Source organism: Monodon monoceros, unplaced genomic scaffold (genome assembly GCF_005190385.1).
Source record: "Monodon monoceros isolate NGI ecotype Baffin Bay Population unplaced genomic scaffold, NGI_Narwhal_1 Super_Scaffold_16, whole genome shotgun sequence".
Taxonomy (NCBI): domain Eukaryota; kingdom Metazoa; phylum Chordata; class Mammalia; order Artiodactyla; family Monodontidae; genus Monodon; species Monodon monoceros.
In genome coordinates, this window is record NW_021703772.1 from 71,489,083 (window position 1) to 71,512,529 (window position 23,447).

The 23,447-nt window shown below is 39.6% G+C and overlaps 1 protein-coding gene across 6 annotated transcripts in view; it reads left to right on the forward strand.

The window, feature by feature from the left end:
- Nucleotides 1-23,447, forward strand: part of LOC114896665 (CD302 antigen) — a 129,661-nt gene that overhangs the window by 94,616 nt on the left and 11,598 nt on the right. For 2 of the 6 annotated variants that reach the window (XM_029224776.1, XM_029224777.1), the window contains exon 35: nt 82-1,730. In XM_029224776.1, coding sequence (XP_029080609.1) covers nt 82-260 — 179 coding nt within the window. In that variant the 3' untranslated portion in view covers nt 261-1,730. Of the gene's footprint in view, nt 1-81; nt 1,731-8,071; nt 8,165-12,596; nt 12,608-22,117; nt 22,229-23,447 lie in introns of those variants that run through there. The other 4 variants (XM_029224779.1, XM_029224780.1, XR_003793869.1 and 1 more) reach the window with 4 other exon arrangements.

The window sequence follows — 23,447 nt, forward strand, 5'->3', positions numbered from 1 at the left end:
TGACGTAGAGCCTAATGTATAAAATCAATAATAATCACTTTTATATTCTCTCCTCCACCGTCAAACCTTTCCCTGTTCTAGGCCCTGATTACAGAGGAATGGGTATCACATTTGCTGTGCTAAGTTTCTTAGCTCTCATCAGCGGATTGATCTGGTTCCTTTTCCAAAGGAACCGTTTGCACTGGGTGGGCTTCTCTTCAGTTCGGTATCAGCAAGGAGCCAATGAAGATGAAATTATGCTTTCTTCTTTCCATGACTAAACTCTTCTAAAGGTTTGCTAATTTGCACTGATGGTTTAGGAAAAATGGGCCATTTAAAATTTTCCCAGTGTCAGTATTTACTCTGTTTCAACGTAGAAGTCTTAAGTACTTTTTCTTTTTTTGTTTAATTGCTATCCTGGTATCTACAATTACACAATTACCCACAAATGCCATGTTTATAACTACTTAATAGAATGAAAAGGAACCAAAGCTGGAACTAAAGTCCAAATTGTTCATAAGGTAATGTTTAATGTGCATTTTTCTCTGTAAGAATGTGGTTGGTAATAAGGATATGTATATTTTAATGGTATTTTAACACAACGTCTTAGGAAATCAAAACTGGCATATTACTAGGTCACAGATCTACCTTTTAAGAACATCCGAGCCAAATGCAAAATTAGTACCTCAAGGTAAAAACACAACTGTAAATAATGTCAACATTGTTTTAAAATAGTCATTTGTAGCATTTGGGGGAAATTATTGAGCAATGAAACATGTAAACAGCAAAATGGTGCCTCTTGGCAAGAGTTTCTTATGCTATTCCAAAGATATTTCACACCAAAATTATTTAAATGCAAATGTTTTGTTCTGGTCATAGTTTTTTTTAAAAAAAGATTTAGTACTTAACATTTTTCTGAAATGTGTTTTTTTGTTTTATGTACAACATATAACTGTTTTCTTTTTAAAGGGAATCAGCTAAGGATAAGATTTTTTGAAAATTTCACAATTAATATATAGTATGGCAACTTCTGACTAAGAAATTTTTATTACTTTGTTGCCTTTTTACATAAGCTAAAGAGAAAAGAGGCCTGTGAAGGTAACTGTGTATCTCACATTTGTAAAAATGAGAATTTTACCATGAAACTCTAAACCTTGTGATTACTACTAAAATATTTAAAATTAGGGATGGTTTAGGAAACAGTCTGGTGGTTATCGTTTTGAATTTTACCACCTAGAATATATTCTTAATAATAGCTTCTGCATATGATGAATGTTTTATTCAGTGTTTAACTTATACTTGTACTTTAGAATATTTTTGTATAAAATCCACAGATTTATTTTAAAATTTAGAGTGTTTATACTATGATGACATTGTAAATAAATTTCTAAGACAACGTTAGTATAGTCTAAAACTCTATAGTACAGTTGTCCTGAACTATTTTTTACTGAATCTGTTAAAGTAATTCTCTTGCTCTATGATCGGTACAATTTTAGTTGTTAAGACTTTCTTCAAAGAACTAAACAAACTGGATGCAAAAAGTACAGGTATATGTAGTAGTGATGCCATAATAAAGTCATTTTATTTTTTAAGTAAAAGTGTTGTTGATCCTTGTTGGGGAAAAAATATCTCTAGATTGGGCTTTATTATGTTAGGCATATAGCATGACAAGAAATAAAGTGTCCAGCTATTGTAAAGCAAGGCATCCTTAAGACTTTGTGTGCATTTTTAAAAGAATAAACGTAATCATCCCTACATCTCTGAATGTTTGATTTTAGGCTCTGTTTTTGATTCCTCTGACTCAGCATTTCTTTAAACTACTGGATCAGCAGGGATTCCACCTATGATCCACTTGCTTCCCATTCTGTGTGCTCCCTTCAGGAGATCCAGCACACCACCTCCCACCCCACGACATTCATCAACCACTTCTAAGTCAGTAGTTCAAATATCTAGTTTATGTTTCTAACTCCCACTGAACAATCTCCATGAAAGTCCTTCTCAACATGATCAGAACTGCCTGTATTGTGTTCCCTTCCTCATTTCCCCTGTTCCAAATGTCTCAGAAGAACTGAAGACAACTTTTTCCAATCTTCCTAACTAATCCAACACCCACATCTGGTCTGACAAAGTTGATATTTCAAAACCAGGCACCTAAAAAAGCAGGTAAATACACCCAATGATCAGGTATAGGGGACAAATTTAGAAGTGCTACCAATGACTCTCCTCTCACAGAATGTTCCCTTCCCTGATCCCAGGGCAAGATGTTTCGTTATCTGGGAGATCTCCTCTGCAAATAGTGTTGGCAACCCCCAGTCCTGACCCCTCTGCTGAGTTGAATCTAGGGAAAGCCAGAGATTCAGATTCCTTTCTCTTAGGTTCATTTAATCCTAAAACCCTCTTGGAGAAACAAAGACCTAATTGTTAGGTCTTTGCTCAACAACTTTTTATCTAAAAAGACAAATTTTAACTATATATATCAAAGACTTTTTTTTTAATTAGACCTCATGATCTGTACAAAGTTAACTCTGATTTCCTGTATAGTCTAAATTCAGACATTTTCACAATATTACATCTCAGCAAATTTAGTATACACCTATTTCTCTTTTTTCCCAAGCTAACTTAATCACAAGCAGAATTTCAGACTTTTTTTCTATTCTCCCAAACAGTTCTTCTTCTTATATTCTCCTTGAATTAATATGAAGACAATATACCCCTTGTTTCCCAAGCTAGAAACTCAGAAATCATCCTTAAATTCTCTCTTTCTCATCTCTCTAATCCAACAATTCTGTCAGTTTTTTCCCACACTTCTCATGAACTGGTTATCTCTATTGCCAGCTGTCTTAATTCAGACCTCTATCCTTTTTTGCTTCCTGGATTATCTGCACGAGGCTTTTCACTGGTCTTCCTCATCAGCCTTTCCTCTTCATCCCATTTTTCCCGTTCCTGGGCCTAGGGGACCTGAAATTCACAGAGGTGGACTCCTCCTCTGTTTTGGTCTAAAGTTATCTAGGCCTAACTTATCTCACAACAAGGGAGCTCAGCAGTGCCCAGCCCAGTACCCTCCCCAGGGACCTTATGTGGGTTGATGTCAGTCCTGAGAAGTCCTAAGAGGGTATCTGGTTCCCTGGCCAAATACCCTCTTAATACAATGTAGGGTCAAGTCAATATTGCTCCAATTGCTAAACAACAAAGAGCCAAAGTCAGATAAAACTGGAATCCAGGAATCAGGAAAACATTGGTGATTTTAACCAATGGAAATGCAGGAGACCACCGGAATCCAGAGGGGAGTGAGCTGAAAAATGAAAGGGAAATTAGGAAATAGAGAACATGAAATCTTGAGAAGTATGTAGAGATGGGCCATAGCTAGAGAGAGAAGGAGGGTTGAAGAAGATTTTTTCCCAAAGGAGAGCAGAAAGAGATTCACAGGTTGAGAAGCTTAGAGGAAAGAAAACAAAACACATCAAAAACTAAACACGATGGACAGAAGTTGATGATGCCGGGGAGAGATGGGGCGTCATTAATGGAAGAAAATCTTGGAGCAGATGGGATGAGAGGCGCAGTTCTAAACCTACATAAAGAGGAACTAGGATTGGATGGGATGGGAGGAAGCATGCATTCCTCTCTGAGGACAAAAGAGAAAGACCTGTGTGAAAGGGAAGGGGAGAGCAGATAAGTCTTTGAAGATGTTTGTCTACACCTGATGGCCCCTATTTTCCCATTGAGTAGAAGGTGAGGTTTTCTGCTGGGAAAGACAAGTATCAAATGGGGTTTCAGCTTGAAGAGCATAATTAAAAAATTGAAATATTCTATGTGGGGAATGAGAGAGGATAATGACCAAGACAAAATAAAAAGACTGCAGAAGAGGCTTACTGGGCCCAGATGAAATTAAAAGCCATATATTAGTAGAGGCAAGCATCAAGAGAATTAATAGATTTCCTCTACCTGCCCTCAGCTACTTCACTAGAATTGAGGGAAAGGAGACTATGAAGAAGAAAGAAGAGGCCCCATCCTCAAAAAATTAAAAATAGAACTACCATGTGATCCAGTAATCCCACTTCTGGGTGTATATCCAAAGGAAATGGAAATAGGATCTTGAAGAGATAACTGCACTCCCATGTTCATTGCAGCATTATTCACAATAGCCGAGGTATGGAAACAACCTAAGTATCCATCAATGGATGAATGGATAAAGAAGATGTGATACACACACGAATATTATTTAGCCATGAGAAAGAAAGAAATTCTGCCATTTTCAACAATATTGGTGAATCTGGAGGGCATTATACTAAGTGAAATAAGTCAGACAAAGACAAATATGTATGATATCACTCATATGTGGAATCTAAAAGAGCCAAACCCAGAGAAACAGAGAGCAGAATGGTGGTTACCAGGGGTGGGAGTAGGGGAAAAGGGGGGATGTGGTTTAAGGGTACAAACTTCCACTTATAAGATGAATAAGTTCTGAGGAATATAGAGCATGGTGATTATAGTTAACAATACTGTGTAATATAGTTAAAAGTTGCTAAGAGAGTAGATATTAAATGTTTTCATCACAAGAAAGAAATGGTAATTATGTGACAAGATGGAACACTATGGTGGTAATCCTTTTGCAATAACACACTGTGCACCTTAAATTTACAAAATGTTATATGTCAATTATATTTCAAAATATTTCAATAAAGCTGGAAGTTAAAAATTTTTTTTTTAGTTTTGAAAAAGAGGGAAAAAAAGAAGAGACCCCAGGAGTCAGAGTTGGCCAGGTGGATGCAACAGAGAAACAAGGGAGGGTATGGTATCCAGGCTGGATGAAGAAGGGAGAAATAAAAGGCCAGGAAAAATGAAGTCAAGGGATTGGAGTCTGGAATGAGGTCAAAGAGAAGTGAAAGAGAAGGAAAAATAAAAGGTATGAGGTGTGACTGGAAAGTAGAACATCATAGTGAGAGATTTTGATGAAATAGTGTATTATTCCATGCAGAGGTGGTTAAGTAGTCTGTTTTGTCATATTAGCATAAAAAATGAGGAAGTATGCATCAGAGTTAACAGTGGGGAAAATATGCCTTCCCTTAGTTCAAATGACTTAAAAATAAAAGACTGCTGAAAAGGGTTATTTGCCTAAATGATGTTGATTCATTAAGGTTCTACTTCTATTGTAAATCTAACCATTATTTGACAATTAGTTTTCACGCAAAGTAATCCACATTGATACAATATGCTTTGGTGCCCGAGGTGGGGGGTGGAGATGACTTTTCCAAATACATGACTGCATAGAGCTGTTCATTTTACTTGTGTAGTTAGCAGGACAGAAGTGTCCAGAATCAGGATGTTTTCGTATTTAATAAACATTGTGTACATTTGGAAGGATTTGCTTTGGATTTGGGTTTAGTATATAAACCCGTTATTGACAGTCTGAGAGGAATGATGGAAATAAATAAGTTGAGCAAGACATTGATACTTTGGCAAGAGAGACTGAACCTGGAGAGGGTGGGAGAGTCCAGCAGACGACCTGGGCTCTGGTTCATTTTTTGGCATTCACTGTGTGCCTGTGGCTAAGTGATGTCCCTTCTTTGGACCTCAGTTTCCTTATCAGTAAATGAAGATGGCCCCTACCACCTCTAACATTCTGTGACTCTCCTTATAGACCCCTTTGGTCAGATAGATTTCCTTGGTGCAATCACTCCATTTCCGACTGGACTATTAGAGAAATGGAAAGGGTTAGAAAGGATTGGAAAAGGTTAGACTTGATCTTTTAGAATAGACTTTAATTTTTGAGCAGTCTTCGGTTAAAAAATGAGCAGAAAGTACAGAGAGTTCCCATACACCTCCTTATCTCTCGCCATGTTTCCCTATTATTAGCATCTTGCATTAGTGTGGGACATTTGGTAAAACTGATGATCCAGTATGGATACATTATTATTAACTAAAGTCCATAGTTTACATTAGGATTCATCTTTATGTTGTATATTCTATGGGTTTTGACAAATGTATAATGATATGTGTCTACCATTATAGTATCTTACAGAACAGTTTCACTGCCCTAATAGTTCTCTGTGCTCCACCTATTCATGTCTCCCTTCCCACCTCCCCCAACCCTTGGCAACCACTGATCTTTTACTGATACCACAGTTTTGCCTTTTCCAAAATATAAAGTTAAAATTACAGGGTATGTGGACTTTTCAGATTGTCTTCTTTCACTTAGCAATATGCATTTAAGGTTCTTCCATGTCTTTTCATGGCCTGATAGTGCATTTCTTTTTAGTGCTGAACAATATTTCATTGTCTGGATGTACCACAGTTTATTTATCCATTCACCTATTGAAGGATATCTGGGTTGCTTCCAGGTTTTGGCAATTATGAATAAAGCCACTGTAAATATCTACATATAAATTTTTGTGATAGGGACTTCCCTGGTGGTCCAGTGGGTAACCCAGTACAGGGGGCCTGGGTTCGATCCCTGATCAGGGAACTAGGTCCCACGTGCAGGTCGAAACTAAGAGCCCTCATGCCGCAGCTAAGAAGTCTGCATGCTGCAACTAAAGATCCTGCATGCTGCAACTAAGATCCACATGCCACAACTAAGACCTGGCACAGCCATAAATTAATTATTTTTTAAATTTTTAAATAAAATTTTAAAATAAATATTTTTTAAAATTTTGTGAATATGTAAGGTTTCAGCTTGTTTGGATAAATACCAAGGAGCATGATCACTGAATCACATGGTAAGAGTATATTTAGTTTTGCAAGAAGCTGCAAAGTGTCTTCCAAAGTGGCTGTACCATTTTGCATTCTCACCAGCAATGAATGAGAGTTCCTTTTGCTCTCCATCTTCATCAGCATTTGGTGTTGTCGATTTTAAAAGCCATTCTAATAGGTGTGTAGTGGTATCTTGTTTTAATTTGCAATTCCCTAGTGACATGTGACGTTGTATGTTTTCATATGCTTTTTGCCATCTGTGTATCTTCTCTGTCAAAGTGTCTGTTCAGCTCATTTGTACATTTTAAAATTGAGTGTTTGTAGAGTTTAGACTTGATTTTAAAGCACTCTTTTGGTAATGACATGAGACAATGTCAGGGTTTAAACAAGCAGCCTGCCTGGCCTTGATTGTCTGGTTCCAGAGACACTCACTAGTGGAGTTACAGTTGCATAGTTTATACATATAATAAGTATGGGTGGTTTCCCTTTTTTTTTTTTCTTAAACGACAGAAATTTATAGTGTCACAGTTCTGGAGGCCAGAAGTTCAACGTCAAGGTATCCATCAGAGTTGGTTCCTTCCACGGGCCGTATAAGCGTAGTTTAAAGACCCTTAATCCAGGAGCTGCTGACAGAGAAGAGTTGTCTGAGGGCCACAGTCCACTGAGAGAAGAGCCTTTGAAAAGGTTTCTGACCATTAGGTCGAAAGGACAAACACCACTTTAACCAAGGGATCAAAATTGACATCACCAGTGATGAGACAGAATGACATGGTCCTCCTGGGCTGGGCATATGGCTTCTGTGGTACTCTTGCCAGAAAACAAACAACAACAAAACAAAAACATAACCTGAATCCTGTTCTTCTAATCTCCCTCAGGAGGAGACATCAGACAAACTGAAACTAAAGGACATTCTACATAGCGACTGGCCAGTACTCTTCAAACTTGTATCCAGATCGATGGTGAAAGATAAGCAATGACACAGGAACTGTCCCACATTAAAGAGACTGAGGAGACGTCACATCTCAACAGTGTATGACCCTGAATTGGATTTTAGAACAGAAAAAGAACATCAGAGGGACAACTGGTGAAGTGTGATAACGGCTGTAGATTAGTGCACAGTATTGCACCCGTGTTAATATGCTGGCTTTGACTCATTGTGCTGGAGTTACATACGACGTTAACATTTAGAAAAGCTGGCTGAAGGGTTATGAAAATTCCTTGTACTACTTTGGCAACATTTTTGAGAGGCTGAATTTATTTAGGTTCAGATGAAAAGTTTTAAAAATCACGGAGAGCCGGAGCGCCGGCCGGAAAGCAGCGCGGGCGGGCACTCGGGCGGGTTAGGGGCCGCGGGTGGGAGGGGTCGGGCGGCGGCTCCGCACTTCCGAGCAGCGTGCGCGCCGGGTCCGCAGCAGCAGCACAGTCATGCCCCGCGCCGCGCCGCCCGGTCTCCTGCTGCCGCTGCTGGGCCTCGCAGTCGCCGCCGCCGCTGCGGGTAAGCTGGCCCCTTGCCGCGCCCCCTCCTCGGCCTGGGAGCCCGGGCCCGGAGCGACCGCCTTCCGGCCGCCCGGCGGAGACCCTCCACCTCCTCCGCGGCCGAGGGTTTCAACTCCACGGGCATGTCGCGCTCCCCTGCACGCCCACCCCGCGCGCACCCGTGCGCCCTGGCGTCTGGTCACCCCCCCCCCACCTCCGCGTTCGGTGGGTTCCGAGAGAGCGTCCCCGGGGAGGGGGTAGCCGGGGACCCGAGAGCGCCCTTCGTCTCCCGCCGCGTCCACATCCTCGGCGCAGACCCCACTCGCGGGCAGGGGTCCCAAACGGCGCTAATTGACAGGAGAGCGGAGGGACTTCGAGCTCCAGGACGAACATAGTTTCAGGGCCATTTGGGGCTGAAAGGAGAAGTGGGGAAGTTGGCTGCGGAGATGTCCTCAGCTCGTGAGCGGCGGGGGCGGGGGGTGGGAGGAAGCTGGCCCTCTTTTTCTCTCGGCGTTGTTTGACCAATTGGTTGGTGTTCAAGTTGTCGAAACAGGAAAACAGTTCAGGCAAATAACCCTGAATGGAAGTGGGACGAGAACAGGCGAGGCCTGGATTCCACTTAAGTCGTGTGATTTAAAAATCTTTAAGTCCAGTCTGCTGTTGTGCAAGTGACATCTGAAAAATTACTCTTGATTAGTCAGTCATTTCCAAGATGAATCGTGAGGAAAATGGACAATTCTCTTGAATGTTTTGTGTTTTTTTAAACAAGTTTCTCTTGCAAACATGTCAAAAATGTTGATGGGGGAAACTCTGGGGAAGGACTTCCATCCAAAATCACTGATTGAACAATTCCAGGAATTAAGGAGCAAAATAAACAAGAACTAAGTGAGTACTTGCGTGGGTTTGAATAAAATGATTATGCAAGAGTTTGGCTCCCCCCCCCCCGCCCCCCGTGAATTTCACTGCCATTTTATAAATTCCTGCTGGAAGCCCGCTGACAGGCAGGAATATATTAAAGGATCTCAGTATTGGAGGCAGCAGTAGAGTAAGCGGCTCAGAAGTTGCCTTTTTTTACAAACTCAAAGCTCCTATCCTGACACCTTTTGTCGACCAGCATTTATGACCAGTTATGCCATCTGCTGCCTATGGAGGAGCAGAAACAAGAGTTTCACACTGTTGAGACTGAGCACATTCGTTTTGTCCAAAACAAGGCTGGACCAGAGATTCTGTGAATCCCTCCTTATGCACGCCCTCCTTATGTTTGCCAGTAACATCTAAACGCCCATTTAAGCCACCCTCTGGGTTGCCGCGCCTTCATATGTCAGGTTCAGTAAAACAAATACTTTTCTTGTCAGATTTTTTTAAAAGTCCGTTTCTAGATTGTGTGGTATTTCTCTTAAGAGAAGCTGTTTTGATCAGCAATGGAAGACAGGCTGTTACCCACCTGGGCTCTTGGGCTCCTTAATAGAAATTGACGAGGTCAGATGAGGAATTCAGGCGAGGCTTTATTAGGGATGCTGCAGCGTGAGGGAGTGAGAACAAATAACAAGTGCCCTTGCTTGCTCCCTAAGCGGGGGGCGAGCTGATCCCCTAAGTGGGGTTGAGGGTAGGAGCAGACATGGGTGGCTGGAGAGGTTGCTTAGGTGGGCTGCCCACCCCCTTGGTGGTGCTGTGTGCAGGGATCATGAGCAGTACCCTGCCTTTGCTCCTGGCAGCTCAGAAGCGGCAGTTGGGTTTTGATCTTTTTGTATCTTGTTGCTCATAATTTGCCCCAACTGTGCATGCGTGCAGTTATTTTTAGTCTCTTATAGTTTCTTTGCATTCTGTTGTTGGAGGAGACGTTTGTCCAGGTGCAAGCATTGCAGCAAAGGGTCCCAGGTCCCAGCCTGTCTCAAAACTATCTTTGGAAAGTTTTGTTCTTTTTCCTTTTATAAGTCAAGTATGGTTAAATAGACTTTTCAAGAGCTGAAGAAGTGCCTGTCGAATAAATGATTGCTATTAATGAATCAGCTTCTCTCGGGAGGTTTGAAGGATTAATTTAGAAGGAGCATGAGCTTTGGAGTTAGGTACAGACTCTGTGGCCTTGATCGAATTGTGCAACTCATTGCACTTCAGTAAAATGGAGATAATACCCATGGGGCTGTAGTGAGCATTCAGTGAGAACTCCATGTCTAGCACCTATTCCAGGCATGGTGAATCTTGGTTTTCCTTTGTTCTCTTCATACGAAGTGAAGGGTAATTATTGCAACTAGAAAATTATGTCACAAGTGCCGCTTTATGTCTGTTGATGTGTATGGTTACCGAGCACATTCCCATACATGTTGATAACACAGGGCTGAAAAACTATGTGTTTTATCATCATACTTCACAAATCTATCCAGACAAGGTCAGGAATCACATTTGGCTTAGAACTAAGTAAAGAAAGAGCTTTTCAAGGTTCTCATGGAATTTGCTGCATGGCAGGGTCTTAACAGAAAAGCTCCTAGGGTGTTGCATAAAGTATAAATGTAATATTGAAATGGAAATTATTGTTCTCTGTTATTTTGGAGTTTATTAGTGTAAATGATCTTGTGTTGTTCTTAGATATTATCTTGAAAAATCACAATGAACAAAAAATACCTGAGTAAGGTTCCATGGCATCCCTTTTAAAAAGTTCTTCTGTAACGGCACTTGTTGTACATAGTACATGATCGGTGTCTGTTTCTTGGGTCAGTGGTTTCCTGTGAGCAGCTTGAATATAAGTGAACACAAGCATGTTAGAGGAAACCCCATTCTGTGGTCACTGCCTCGTTTCTCACTTTGAGTTGCCGTAGCCTACAATACTCTGCCTCCTTCCCTGACGCCACCTCTTACCGCCCTTCCTGCTATTCACTCTGTTTATCCACGATGACCTCTGGGGACTCAGCCACCTCCTGGCTCTTCTGCCCAGACCCCCCTCCCCTTCCCCAGTCCTTGGCATGGCTGCCCACTCCCATATCGTTCAGAGCTCTGTTCATATGCCACCTTCTCTATCACATCCCCGTGTTTTCTCTTCTTCAGAGCACTGAATTCTCTCAGGATGAATCTCGTTTCTTCACTCTCTTCTTGCTTTTCGCTCCCCTTACCAAGGGAGCTCCATAACAGCAGAAACTTTACTATCTTGTGGATTTTTTGTTTTGTTTTGTTTTGAAAAGTGTCTCTGTACTTTATTCTAATTTATAATGAAAGGACAAAAAATTTAGATGAATGGTTTAAGAAGTAGGGGGCGATAATGGGATTGCAGTTTCCTTCAAATTATTTTTACTTCCGCCCATGAGCTCATCTCATAATTGAATTCAAAGCATTAAGTCACCTTAATCTATTGATGTGACTTTTTCTGGCCCTTTGTGAATGGAGCAGTGATGTTTCAGGGGAAATTATTTCAGATTGTAAATTTTGAAATGTTAGTAAGTGTTCATTTGCCTTCCAATGAAAAAGTGAAATAGTAATTAGGTATTATTTCAGGACTTCTTTCATTGTTGAGAAGCTTTTAGAAATGTGCTTCCGTGTTGAAAATTAGTTTTGCAACAGGGTTGCTGTCCACAATTTTTTATTATACATATCAAGTATTTAAGATTATTTTAGATTTTGAGGACAAATCTTGAGATTGCATCTATAAGAGAATAGACCAGCGTTGCCCAGTAAGAAAGGTGCAGAGAAGCACTGGCACCCTCATTCTATGAATAAAAGTCATGACAGCTTTTCTGAGAAGGGACGTGAAGGGAGAAGATGGGGGTGGACATCTTGGAAGCTAGGTTGGGTAGCGTGGGGAGGGGACTGAGTGTCAGAGTGGCTGAATTTCCTTACAATTCAGGGATATCTTTGCAGCCCAGGCCCTCCGGATTATCAGGAGCCTGGTACACCATGTCCTCCTCCATACTTAATAAAGGTAATAACCAGCGCCTCTTTCTTCCTCCTCCTCTGCCCTTGTGGAAGGTAAGTGACTGACTCATGTCTAATAGGAGAGGGGCAAAGGTCTTATTATTGGCAAGGAAAAAAAGTACAATCTTGCCTCCTTTGTTAACATTCAGAACAAGTCTGTCCCAAGGATCACTTCCTCTTATGCTGTGCCTGGTTCTTTAAAAAAATTAATTACAAGGGAACAGAGAGTTCCATTAGAGCTGACTGGTAATGCAAAACATTCTTGTGGCTCTGACATTTTAGTCTTTTAGCACATGATAATTTTTTTTGTTTTTTTGGTTTTTTGCGGAACGCGGGCCTCTCACTGTTGTGGCCTCTCCCGCTGCGGAGCACAGGCTCCGGACGCGCAGGCTCAGCGGCCATGGCTCACGGGCCCAGCCGCTCCGCGGCATGTGGGATCTTCCCGGACCGGGGCACGAACCCGTGTCTCCCGCATCGGTAGGCGGACTCTCAACCACTGCGCCACCAGGGAAGCCCAGCACATGATAATTTTAAGCGGAGGATCTATTTGGAAACTTTTGGAGTTAAGTACAAGCTTTCAAAATTTTCATCAGGCTCCTAAATTTCTGTACGTATTAAATCAATAGAATTATAAAGTTATACAATCCATGAAGAGTCATTCAGGTGCGTTATTAATAACAACCTATCTTTCAGCAGCTGTGAAGAAGCAAGAGTAACAGAAAAGCACTTTGGAGAGAGCATTGTGGGCAGGATTTTTTTTTTTTTTTTTTTTTTTGACCCAAGGATGTTTCTTGAAATATACTTTCTAGAAAACATTACAGAACCCGTAATTGAAAACTTATGGTAGTATTTTGGGGAGACAGGTTTTTCATTATAGCAAAGATACTTAGCATTGAAAAAGACTTAGTTTAGCCTTTCTGCTTATGAAGTGCGTGAACCTCAGTAGTTCCCTCACAAGAGGTATCAGCCTCTGTTGGAACACTCTTCTCCCAAAGTAAAAATATATGTCTTGAGTAGTGCTTAAAGCTTGTTTCTGGGGCACACACCCTGACTGGTAGCATGAAGAAGGGTTCAGTGCTACATTAACTGGAGTTAATTGCTAATGCTGAAATGAGCCTAAGGAAAAAACAGTTGAAAGTTGTAAAGATATGAAGTTAACAGTTTGTTTTCTGCTTTTCTGCCTATAGCTTTTTGTTTTTATTTTTGGGTTTTGGGGCTTTTTCTTGTCTTATCACATATTGCTTATTGAATTATTCAACAAGCGGCTTTGTCAGTTATCATTATCATCACACTCATTCCCATCCCAGAGGCCTGTGTGACCTAGATAAGTACTTGGCTCTTTTCCTTCAGCTCCTTCAGATCTCTTTTTGTATATGTCACCTTTACAGTGACGTCTTCCTTGGACACCTTTCTACAACTTCAACCCCAGCCCCCACCCTACAGTCAGGACCTGGCATCTCTTATCTGTGGTTGCTAGCCTCCAAGGTGGCCCCAAAGATTCTTGCTTCCTGGTGTTCATACTCTTCACTGAGTAGGGCTGACCTGTATCCTGTATAACCAACAGGACACTGTGGAAATAATGGAGAGTGGCTCCCAAGGCTGGATTGTAAAAGACATTGCACTTCTACCTTGTTCTCATTTGAATCACTTGCTCTTAGGGAAGCCACCTGCCATGTCATAAGGACCCTTGAGCAGCCCTGTGGAGAAGTCCAGATGGTGAGGAACTGAGGCCTTCTACCCACAGCCAGCTCCTACTCACTTGGTGGCTGATCCTCCAGCCCCAGTTCACTTTTCAGATAGATGCAGCCCTGACTGAAACTTTATGAGAGATGCCAAGCCAAAATCACCCAGCTAAGCAAGCTGCTTCTGAATTCCTGATGCAGAGAAATTGTGTGAGATAATGAAGGTTTTTATTGTTTTAAGTTGCTAATTTGTTACATAGCAATAGATTGCTAATGTACTGTCTAAATAAAATACCAGGGCTTCCCTGGTGGCGCAGTGGTTGAGAGTCCGCCTGCCGATGCAGGGGACACAGGTTCGTGCCCCGGTCCGGGAGGATCCCACATGCCGCGGAGCGGCTGGGCCCGTGAGCCATGGCCGCTGGGCCTGCACGTCCGGAGCCTGTGCTCCGCAACGGGAGAGGCCACAACAGTGAGAGGCCCGCGTACCGCAAATAATAATAATAATACCATCTAACATATTATTTTACCTATTTATCTTGCCTTCATGTATCTGCCTCAACTAGAATATAAGCTCCAGGATGGCAGGATTTTTGTTCCTTTTTATTCACTGTGGAATCCCTAGCACCTAAAACAATTTTCTCATAACAACTCCCTGAGATAGGTACTGCCATCATCCCCATTTTACAAATAGGGAAATTGGAGCACAGTTAAGTAACATACCCGAGGTCATGTAGTCAGAGCCAGACTTTTCTCCATAGCTTAATGTGCTCAATCAGAACCCTGCACTGTCCCATTTCTCTGCAGGCTCTCTGTGTTATGTACAAAACTCTATCATAGTTATTATTGGGGGTACAAGTTAGGTTTAAGTTATGATCTCTGTTGTCATGCAGTTAACAGTCCAATTGGGAAAACAGGATAAGTATCAGATAACTACCATACAGAAAAGCAGGATTTACCAGTGCACATGAATGTGTGTTGGTCATCAAAGGATAACACAGCCCCTTTTCCAAGAATGGCCTCCTACAGTTCTTATGCATAGGGCCATGGTTCGTTCCATATTATGCTCACCATCCAAGCCATAACTAATCAAAATAAGGATAATTTCCTATATCAAAGGCTGACTACTCTAAGCTAGGTAGGGGTACCTAAGGGGTACCTTGTATGTAAGAGCCCTAGGAGGCCTGTTTGCTGGGTTAGTATCCTCAGATTTCTTATTACCCCATGTATCCTTGCAAAACATCTCTATTATTTGGGGTAACCTGAACAAGTCTTTAGTCTTTATAACCAGAAAAGGCCTCTTACATGTTGTATAGTGCAAAGTCCTATAGAAGTTAAGAGGAATCAGAGGTTATGGGAAGGTGAGGGTTGGACATTTCATGGAGAACTGACACATGAGTTGCTACTGATAAAAAGAATATACTTTATAGATGGTTTGGAGATCAGAGTTCATTGTAATTGTAAAGCCTAAGAGCTACAAGTATACAAAGAAATAATTTATAAATTTCACTTCACTTGGTGTTGATTATATTTTTGTATACTTAATAGACATGCTTTATTCCATTTAAACAGTATTTCAAAAATTATTTTTTTATATTCTTGAGTTATTTATTGTCAGTACAAAATCCTATGTATAGTTTTGACTAGAAATGATACAAGAGGGCATTTCTTAACCCGTGGTTCAAGACTTCCAGTGTTTCACTTTATAAAGATGTTTCAGGTGTCCTTAAATGTGGTAATGGAGTCTGTTTCCATTTCCATTTTTTTTCAATTCCATAAGGCTAAAGAAAAAACAACAAAGGGAACCAGAAGAAAATAGGAGAAGAAAAAAGAGTCAAAGTTTGCAATTCAGAGTATGTGCCCTTGTGACTTTCAATTTGAGTTTCATTCTGGAAATGATGGCTTTTCTTTTCTCTCTCACGTCTTAATACATAAAACATCTGGTGGGAGGAGTGTGGGGAGGGAGAGACCTGCTTAGTTCACCCATTCAACAAATATTTGACTCCTTACTAGGTGCCTGTCACTGTGCTTTTTATGGTGTTCCATTCTGCTTGGGATTTCTTTTTCTTTTTCCTTTTCCACATGGTAAACTCATTTGTCCTGCGAATTGCAGCTCAAATATTGTCTCCTTTTTGAAATGGTTCCTTACTCTACAAGTTATTACTTTTTCATCTATAGTCTTATAGCATTTAACCTCTCACACCTTTGTTATTTATATGTGTCTGACTCTCCTATCAGACTGAGCACTTCAAGTGTAGGACCCATTCCCCTTAAATCCTTTTATCCTTACCCCTTAGCACTGACCGTTGTATCTGACACGTGGGAGTTGCTCAGCAAACGATTGTTGGATGGATGATGGTAGCACTTATCGATAACTTGCTTAAAAGTGTGAAAGAGGGAATTCTGCTTCTGGCTATAGTGGAGTGGGATACTAACGCTCCCACTAAGAACAACTGGAAAATCTAAATAAAATTCCATAATAATGGTTTTTGCAGGCATCAGAGAGCTGCTAAGGCAACTCGTTGATGCGAGCCCAATATTCTGTGCACTACTTTTCCCTTTAGGAGAGTTGCCCAAATTTTAAGCAGCTAAAAACAGAGCAGAGTTTTTCGCATTCTCATGGTGTTAAGGAGACAAAAATTTGAGTTTTTACTTGCCAAAGAGGAGGGACTTTAGCTAATATCCAGGCTTTCAGTTGGAATCCATGGATATTGGGCCTCACAAAGGTTGTAACATCCCCCTCAGGTGGACTCCACCCTTGATTGTATTAAGATAATCTTCAATACTCCAGATGCCTACCAGAATCCTTTCTAGGGGAGAATGACATCCTCTAGAGCCTCTGCAATGTTGTTAATTTTAAATATTAGATACCAGATACTGTGCAATTTTTCCTGCACAGTATCTGGTATTTGATATAAAAAAAAAAACAAACAAAAAACTACCAGGCATAATAAGAAACAGGCCAAAGCGGGGAAAATAAAAACAGACCAACAGGTGACCCAGAAATTAGAGTTTTCAAAAATGAACTTTAAAATAATCGTAATAGGGACTGCCCTGGTGGCGCAGTGGTTAAGACTACATGCTCCCAATGCAGGCGGCCTGGGTTCGATCCCTGGTCAGGGAACTAGATCCCACATGCATGCTGCAACTAAGAAGCCAGCGAGCTGCAACTAAGGAGCCCATGAGCCACAACTAAGGAGCCCATGTGCCGCAACTAAGGAGCCCGCCTGTGCAATCAAATAAATAATAAAATAAAAATTAAAGAAATAAAAAATAAAATAATCGTAATAAGTGCGAGAATGTTTATAAGATTGAGAATTTCACCAGAGACTCAGAATCTATAAAAATACAAACAAGCTGAAATTCTGTGACTGAAAAATAGCTGACATTATGAACTCAGTAGATGGGTTTAACAGCAGATTTGTTAAAACTGAAGAGTAGATTAGTAAACCAGAAAGAACAAGATTATGATATGGAGAGCCAAAAGTATTAAAAATAGAAAAGAGCAAAGTGAACATATTGGACATGGTGAGAAATCTAACATATATGTATTTTGAGTCCCAGAAAGGGAGGAGAAAGAAAATGGAGGAGAAGCATTATTTGAAGTGATGATGGCCAAGAACTTTCCAAAAGTGAACAGTGAAAATAAACCCACAGATTCAATAATTGCATTACACTATTACCAGGATTAAAAAAAAATACTAGGCATACCACTGTCAAACTACTAAAAACCAAAGATGACAAAGAAAATCTTGAAAGCAGCCATCAAAGAGTAACAATCAGACTAATACCTGATTTCTCAATAGGAATGATGGAAGCCAAAACAGTAAAATTATATACATCTTCAATGAAAGATAAGCTGCCATTCTAGAATTTTGTACTTGCAAAAATAGCCTTCAAACAGGAAGGCAGTATAAAGACATTTACAGAAAATCAAGAGTTGAGGGAATTTGTAATAGACCTACCATTAAAGGGGTTTATTCAGGCAAACAGAAAATTATTACATTTAGTAATACAGAAATGTAAGAAGGAATGAAAAGCAACAGAGAAGGTAAATATGTGTTTAAAACTAAATGAACATTGACCATGCAAAATAGTAATAACAATAACACAAAGGAAGAGAAGTTAAATTACTGTAAGATCCTAGTGCTGTCTAGGAAATGGTAAAAGTACTCATTTATTTTAGGTACTAATAAATCAAGGTTGCATGCTGTAATTTTCAGGGTACCCACTATAGAAATAAAATTAAAGAATGTGTAATTAATAAGCTAAAAGAAAAATGGAATATAAAATTGTTTAATAATCCAAAAAGAAGACAACAAAGGGAAAAAAAGAACATAAAACAGGTAGGACAAATAAGAAAATGAATAGTAAGATGGTAGATATAAACTCAAATACATCCATAACTATGTTAAATATTAATGGAAATACTCAAAAGACAAAGATTATCAAACTGGGTTTTTTGGTTTTTTTTAAACCTACTTGTTTAAAAGGATTATAACCACCTTGGAAAAGTGTTTGGCAGTGTCTGTCAGAGCTGGACACATGTACACTCTATGGCCCAGCAATCTACTTCTAGAAATATACCCACAAGAAAGCATGCATATGTGCACCAAAACATGTGCAGAGGATGTTTATAGCATCATATATTGTCATGGCCACGAACTAGAAACTACCCAACCATTCATCAACAGAATGAATAAAGTCATACAATACTATATAGCAATGAGAAAGAACCTACAGCTACATGCTACAACATAAATAAATCTCATAAAAGTAATGTTTATCAAAAGAAACCAGACACTAAAGAGTACATACTGTATGTGTTCATTACTATAGAGTTCAAAAACTGACAGAACTAATCTGTGGTGTTAGACGTTAGGTGTGATTACCTTTGGAAGTGAGTGGACCAAACGGGTTTGGTTAATGGTCTGTTTCTTCATCTCACCAATGATTACATGGGTATGTTCATTCTATGCAGATTCACCAAGATAGGTATGTATGATTTGCACATTGTATATTGTATTTCAGTAAAAAGATTAATTTTTAAAAAGTATAGTCTCTCGGTATCTTCAGGGGACTGGTACCAGGACCCTCCGTGGATATCAAAATCCGAGGATGCTCAAGTACCTTATATAAAGTGGCGTAGTACAATCGGTCCTCTGTATCCGAGGGTTCCACATCCACAGATACCGAGGGCCAACTGTACCAGTAATGGCGTTAGAATTGGCAGCAAGGTCAATCCAGTTCTATTCCAGGGTATAAGAAAACAGCCTGCTTCTAGAAGGAAAAGATGAATACACTGCAAAGGGAGTGTTTGAGGATGCTGAAGGGATGATAAATTAAGCCATTTAAGGATGTAGGGATAGGATTCATTCATTCATTTAGCAAAATATTTTGGTCCCTATTATAGTCCAAGGAGCTATCTGAGGTGTTGGGGATTCAAAAATAAGGCTCGGCCCCTATTTTCAGAGAGGTCACTGTCTCTAGAGAAGGGTGCCGAGGATGGTAGAGTTAATAAAAGCTACAATATATTGGGCACCTTCCTTGTACTAGGCACCGTGCTGTACAGTTTTGTTGCTTCTTAATGTTCATAACAACAATCCAATGAGGTTGTTATCCCTTTTTGCCTGAGGAAATACAGGAAATAAGTTGTCCAAGGTCTCACCACCAAGATAAAAATACAGGTCTGTCTGACTTCAAAGTTGTGTTCCTTCTGCTACTTTACATGGCCATTGGATGGTGAGTTCAAAGAGAAAGAACTATGTGATGAAATTACAAGCGGAAGTTAAAATACATTACAGCGGTGGTGTCTTAGAGAAAGTGGTGTAGATAGATGGCCTGAATCTCAAAGGATGAGCAGTGGGTAATGTTGATGGTCTGGAAGTGGAAATGCAGGAATAAAAGTCTTTTCTTCTGAATAGAAGGCAGCAGAGGTGTACGGAGAAACCGAGATGGCTGAATACTGCTCCTCAGGAAGAGGATCTAAGGGTTTGCTCCACATACAGACTTTCAACCAAGCACCTTGTTTTCAGGCCCTTCCTGAGCCTTCTTCCTACAAAATGCCTTTCCAATTCCTGAACTTTTGTAGACTTCCTTGCTTTTTTAAAATTTAATTTAATTTTACTTTATTTTTTTTTATTTTTATTGGAGTATATTTGATTTACAATGTTGTTAGTTTGTTAGTTATGTTAGTTTCAGGTGTACAGCAAAGAGAATCAGTTATACATATACATATATCCACTCCTTTTTTGATTCTTTTCCCATATAGGCCATTACAGAGTATTGAGTAGAGTTCTGTGTTATACAGTAGGTCCTTATTAGTTATCTGTTTTATATATAGTAGTGTATATATATGTCAATCCCAATCTTCCAATTTATCCCTCCCCCCCATTACCCCCGGTAACAGTAAGTTTATTTTCTTTATCTGTAACTCTATTTGTTGTGTAGATAAGTTCATTTGTACGCTTTTTTTAGATTCCACATATAAGTGATACATGATATTTTAGACTTCCTTGCTTTTTAAACATTGGAATCATACTGCAGATATATTTTTATAGTGAGATTTTTAAAAATTAATGGTTTACTGTGAGCATTTTCCCAAAGCAAAGTGCTTGTTGTTAAAACATCCCTTTCCAACTTTAAGCCACCATAATGGGAAAGTTCTAGATTCCTACCGGAGTTCAAACCAAGGTAGTCACACGTGTAAGACAAGAATTTATAAACAGCAGGAAGGAAAAAAAAAAAGAACCTATATACAAAATAAATTGTGTCTTGGGATGCCTACCCTAAGGCTAGTACATCTTGGATGGTTTAATCACTAAATGTAGCAGTATGAGGCCAGAGAAAAACTCATGACTCACAAATTGAGGTAATTTTAAGTAGCCCATTGTATTAATTAGGTTTTTGATTCAGCTGCTATAGCAATGACCTGAATTATCAATGGCTTAACAAGATCGAAGTTTATTTTCTCTCTCTTTACAACCTGAGTGTGATATGTTGGCTTCACTTAGGATCCTTTTATCTTGTTGCTGTTATTCCTAGGCTGTTTCCATTGTTTACACCATTGATTGAAGATACCTAGCTACATTTTAGCCAGAGGGAAAGAGGAAATGTGGTCCAGGGAGCACACTCTTTCCTTTTAAAGGCATATTTTTGCACATTCCACTTCTGCTCACACTTCATTATCCAGAAGCCACCAGAAGACTGGGAGATAGTGTAGCTTGGTGGCCTGTAGTCTGTGCTGTATAAGAAGCTGAGGTCAAGTACTGGAGACAACGAATGGTCTCTGCCATATTCTGAGCTTAGTGAAATGGAGGTGGTTGAATTTAGACTAACATAGCTGATTGTTCAATTCTGATCTTTGTAGTAAGCCATTCTTCTACTTGTTTATATTAAAATTGTAATTCAGGGAGTTCCCTGGCGCTAGGTCTAGTGGTTAGGATTTGGTGATTTCATTGCTGTGGTCTGGGTTCAATCCCTGGTCGAGGAACTGAGATCCCGCAAAAATAAAACCAGGTAAAAAGTGATTTTCCCTATACAGACCTAAGAGAATATGGAAGGTTAATGCCTTAATGTTCCTTTATTCACTGGAATTCAATAAAATCTTCACATCCTTTCTCCATTCTGGCCAGTGAAATCAAGGTCTTAACAGGCCTACTTTTGCTTCTAATGCTAACTAGTGAAATTCCAGAGGCAAGGCTGAAAAATACACATCTTTATAATGAATAACACCAAAAGATAGAGATGAAGGAGATGACCCTCTACAGCAAGAGAGGAAGAAGTATGGTTCTGTTTCATAAAACTAGTTCAAAGAATCTGCTTTGATGAAGTGTTAAATTAAAACATTCATAAAAACATCAATCTTGTTTTCTTGTGCAATAGGAAAACTTGTCTGAATATTCATAATCTAGCAACTTCTTTTCTTCTCTGTTCTTGAAGGTGTATTTTGAACAAAAAGATCTTGTAAGACTCTTACGACCTTTGAAACTGAATTGTTACTATATACTGCAAAGATAGCCTTGAAAGAAAACTTGTAATTCTGATTGGTTTTCTTCCTTGATAGTTTATTGCCTTGGTTATTAGCATATGTAATATGCTATAATTTACATGTCTGAACTACTAAACACCTAAAGACTTGTAACTTTGCTCTGTCAAATCAGAAGGGAATCAGTGGCGCATTTTCCTTTTCCCACATGTACAATGGTGAAAAAGAAATTCCTATCACGCTAGTCAATTTCTTATTTTAACAAAGACCAAGAGCCTTATGGCTAAAATTAACAAGGGAAATTGCCATTCTTTTTTTTTCTGTGAAAATTTAGTATCTAATATCTTTATCTTTAGGAATTCATGAAATTAAAGTTATTTAATAGCGTATCTCTTCTTCCACATAGACTGCCCTTCATCCACCTGGGTTCAGTTCCAAGACAGTTGTTACATTTTTCTTCAAGAAGCCATCAAAGTAGAAAGCATAGAGGATGTCAGAAATCAGTGTACTGACCATGGTAAGGAGCTTTTTCTGTTTTGTTTTTTCACAGATCAGTAAAGAGTGTTCACTAAGTTCTTTAAAAAATAGTTTTGTCGTATCTCACTTTTACCTTGGTCCTTGTAATAAATGGACAGCTTTTATTCTATAATACACAAGACACAAACAGTGGAATTGGGTTGTACCCTTGAGCTGGAAGACAGTTGTTGGACCACACTGCCCAAAGCAGAGTGACAGAACCTTAGCAAGAGCAGGGTGTATTTAATGTAAGTACTCTGTGTCAGGCACTGTTCTTAAGCACATAATATACTTTAACTGGCTTTAATTATTACAGCAAACCTATCAGGTAGCAAATTATTAGCCTCCTTTTATCAAGAGAATAAAACTAGTTCAGTTATTTGTTAGAGGTCACACAGGAAATCATTGGCACAGCCAGGATTCAAACCAGGGACTGTCTGATTTTAGGACCAGCGTTCTTAATCACTCTTATTCTGCCCTGAAAGTACTGTTTCAGGCATGCAGTGGGGGCAGAATTTAGACTACATGGGACTGTGACGTGAGACGGTGGTAAAGAAGCATACCGTTAAATAAAAATGAAAAAAAGGCTATGTATTTGCTACATTATATGCTCAGTATTCTCTGGGAAATATAACTTCACATTTTGAAATCTTTTAAATAAAAATGTGATTTTAAAAAAGGTGTGCTTGGGTGCTCTTTATATATTTGGCTGTTTGGCCCAAAGTGCATCCTTGTTGTTAAGCCTCTTATTGTGATACTTGTCAGCGCAAACTAAAACGATGCTGTGACTTAGCATGTTTTTCCACTGAGATATCTATGATGGTGAGATGAGAGTCCTTGATTATTTAAAGGTACTTTTTATTACTGTGTGAGATCTAAAAATCTCTTATTTCATTAAAGTTTGTCTTAAGCATATTCATAACACCAGCATTTAAAAATGTGCTTTACTGGGACTTCCCTGGATGTCCAGTGGTTAAGACTCTGCGCTCCCAGTGCCGGGGGCATGGGTTCCATCCCTGATTGGGGAACTAAGATCCCGCATGCCACAGGGCACGGCCAAAAAATACATAAATAAAAAATAAAAATAAAAATGCCCTTTATCTAAAAAACACAATTTCTGACAACCCACCAATTAACATTTTGGAAGAATATCAAATTACTTTAATTAAAATCATATTCACTTATTATAGAAGGAATAAATGTAAGCATAGGAGTTTTAA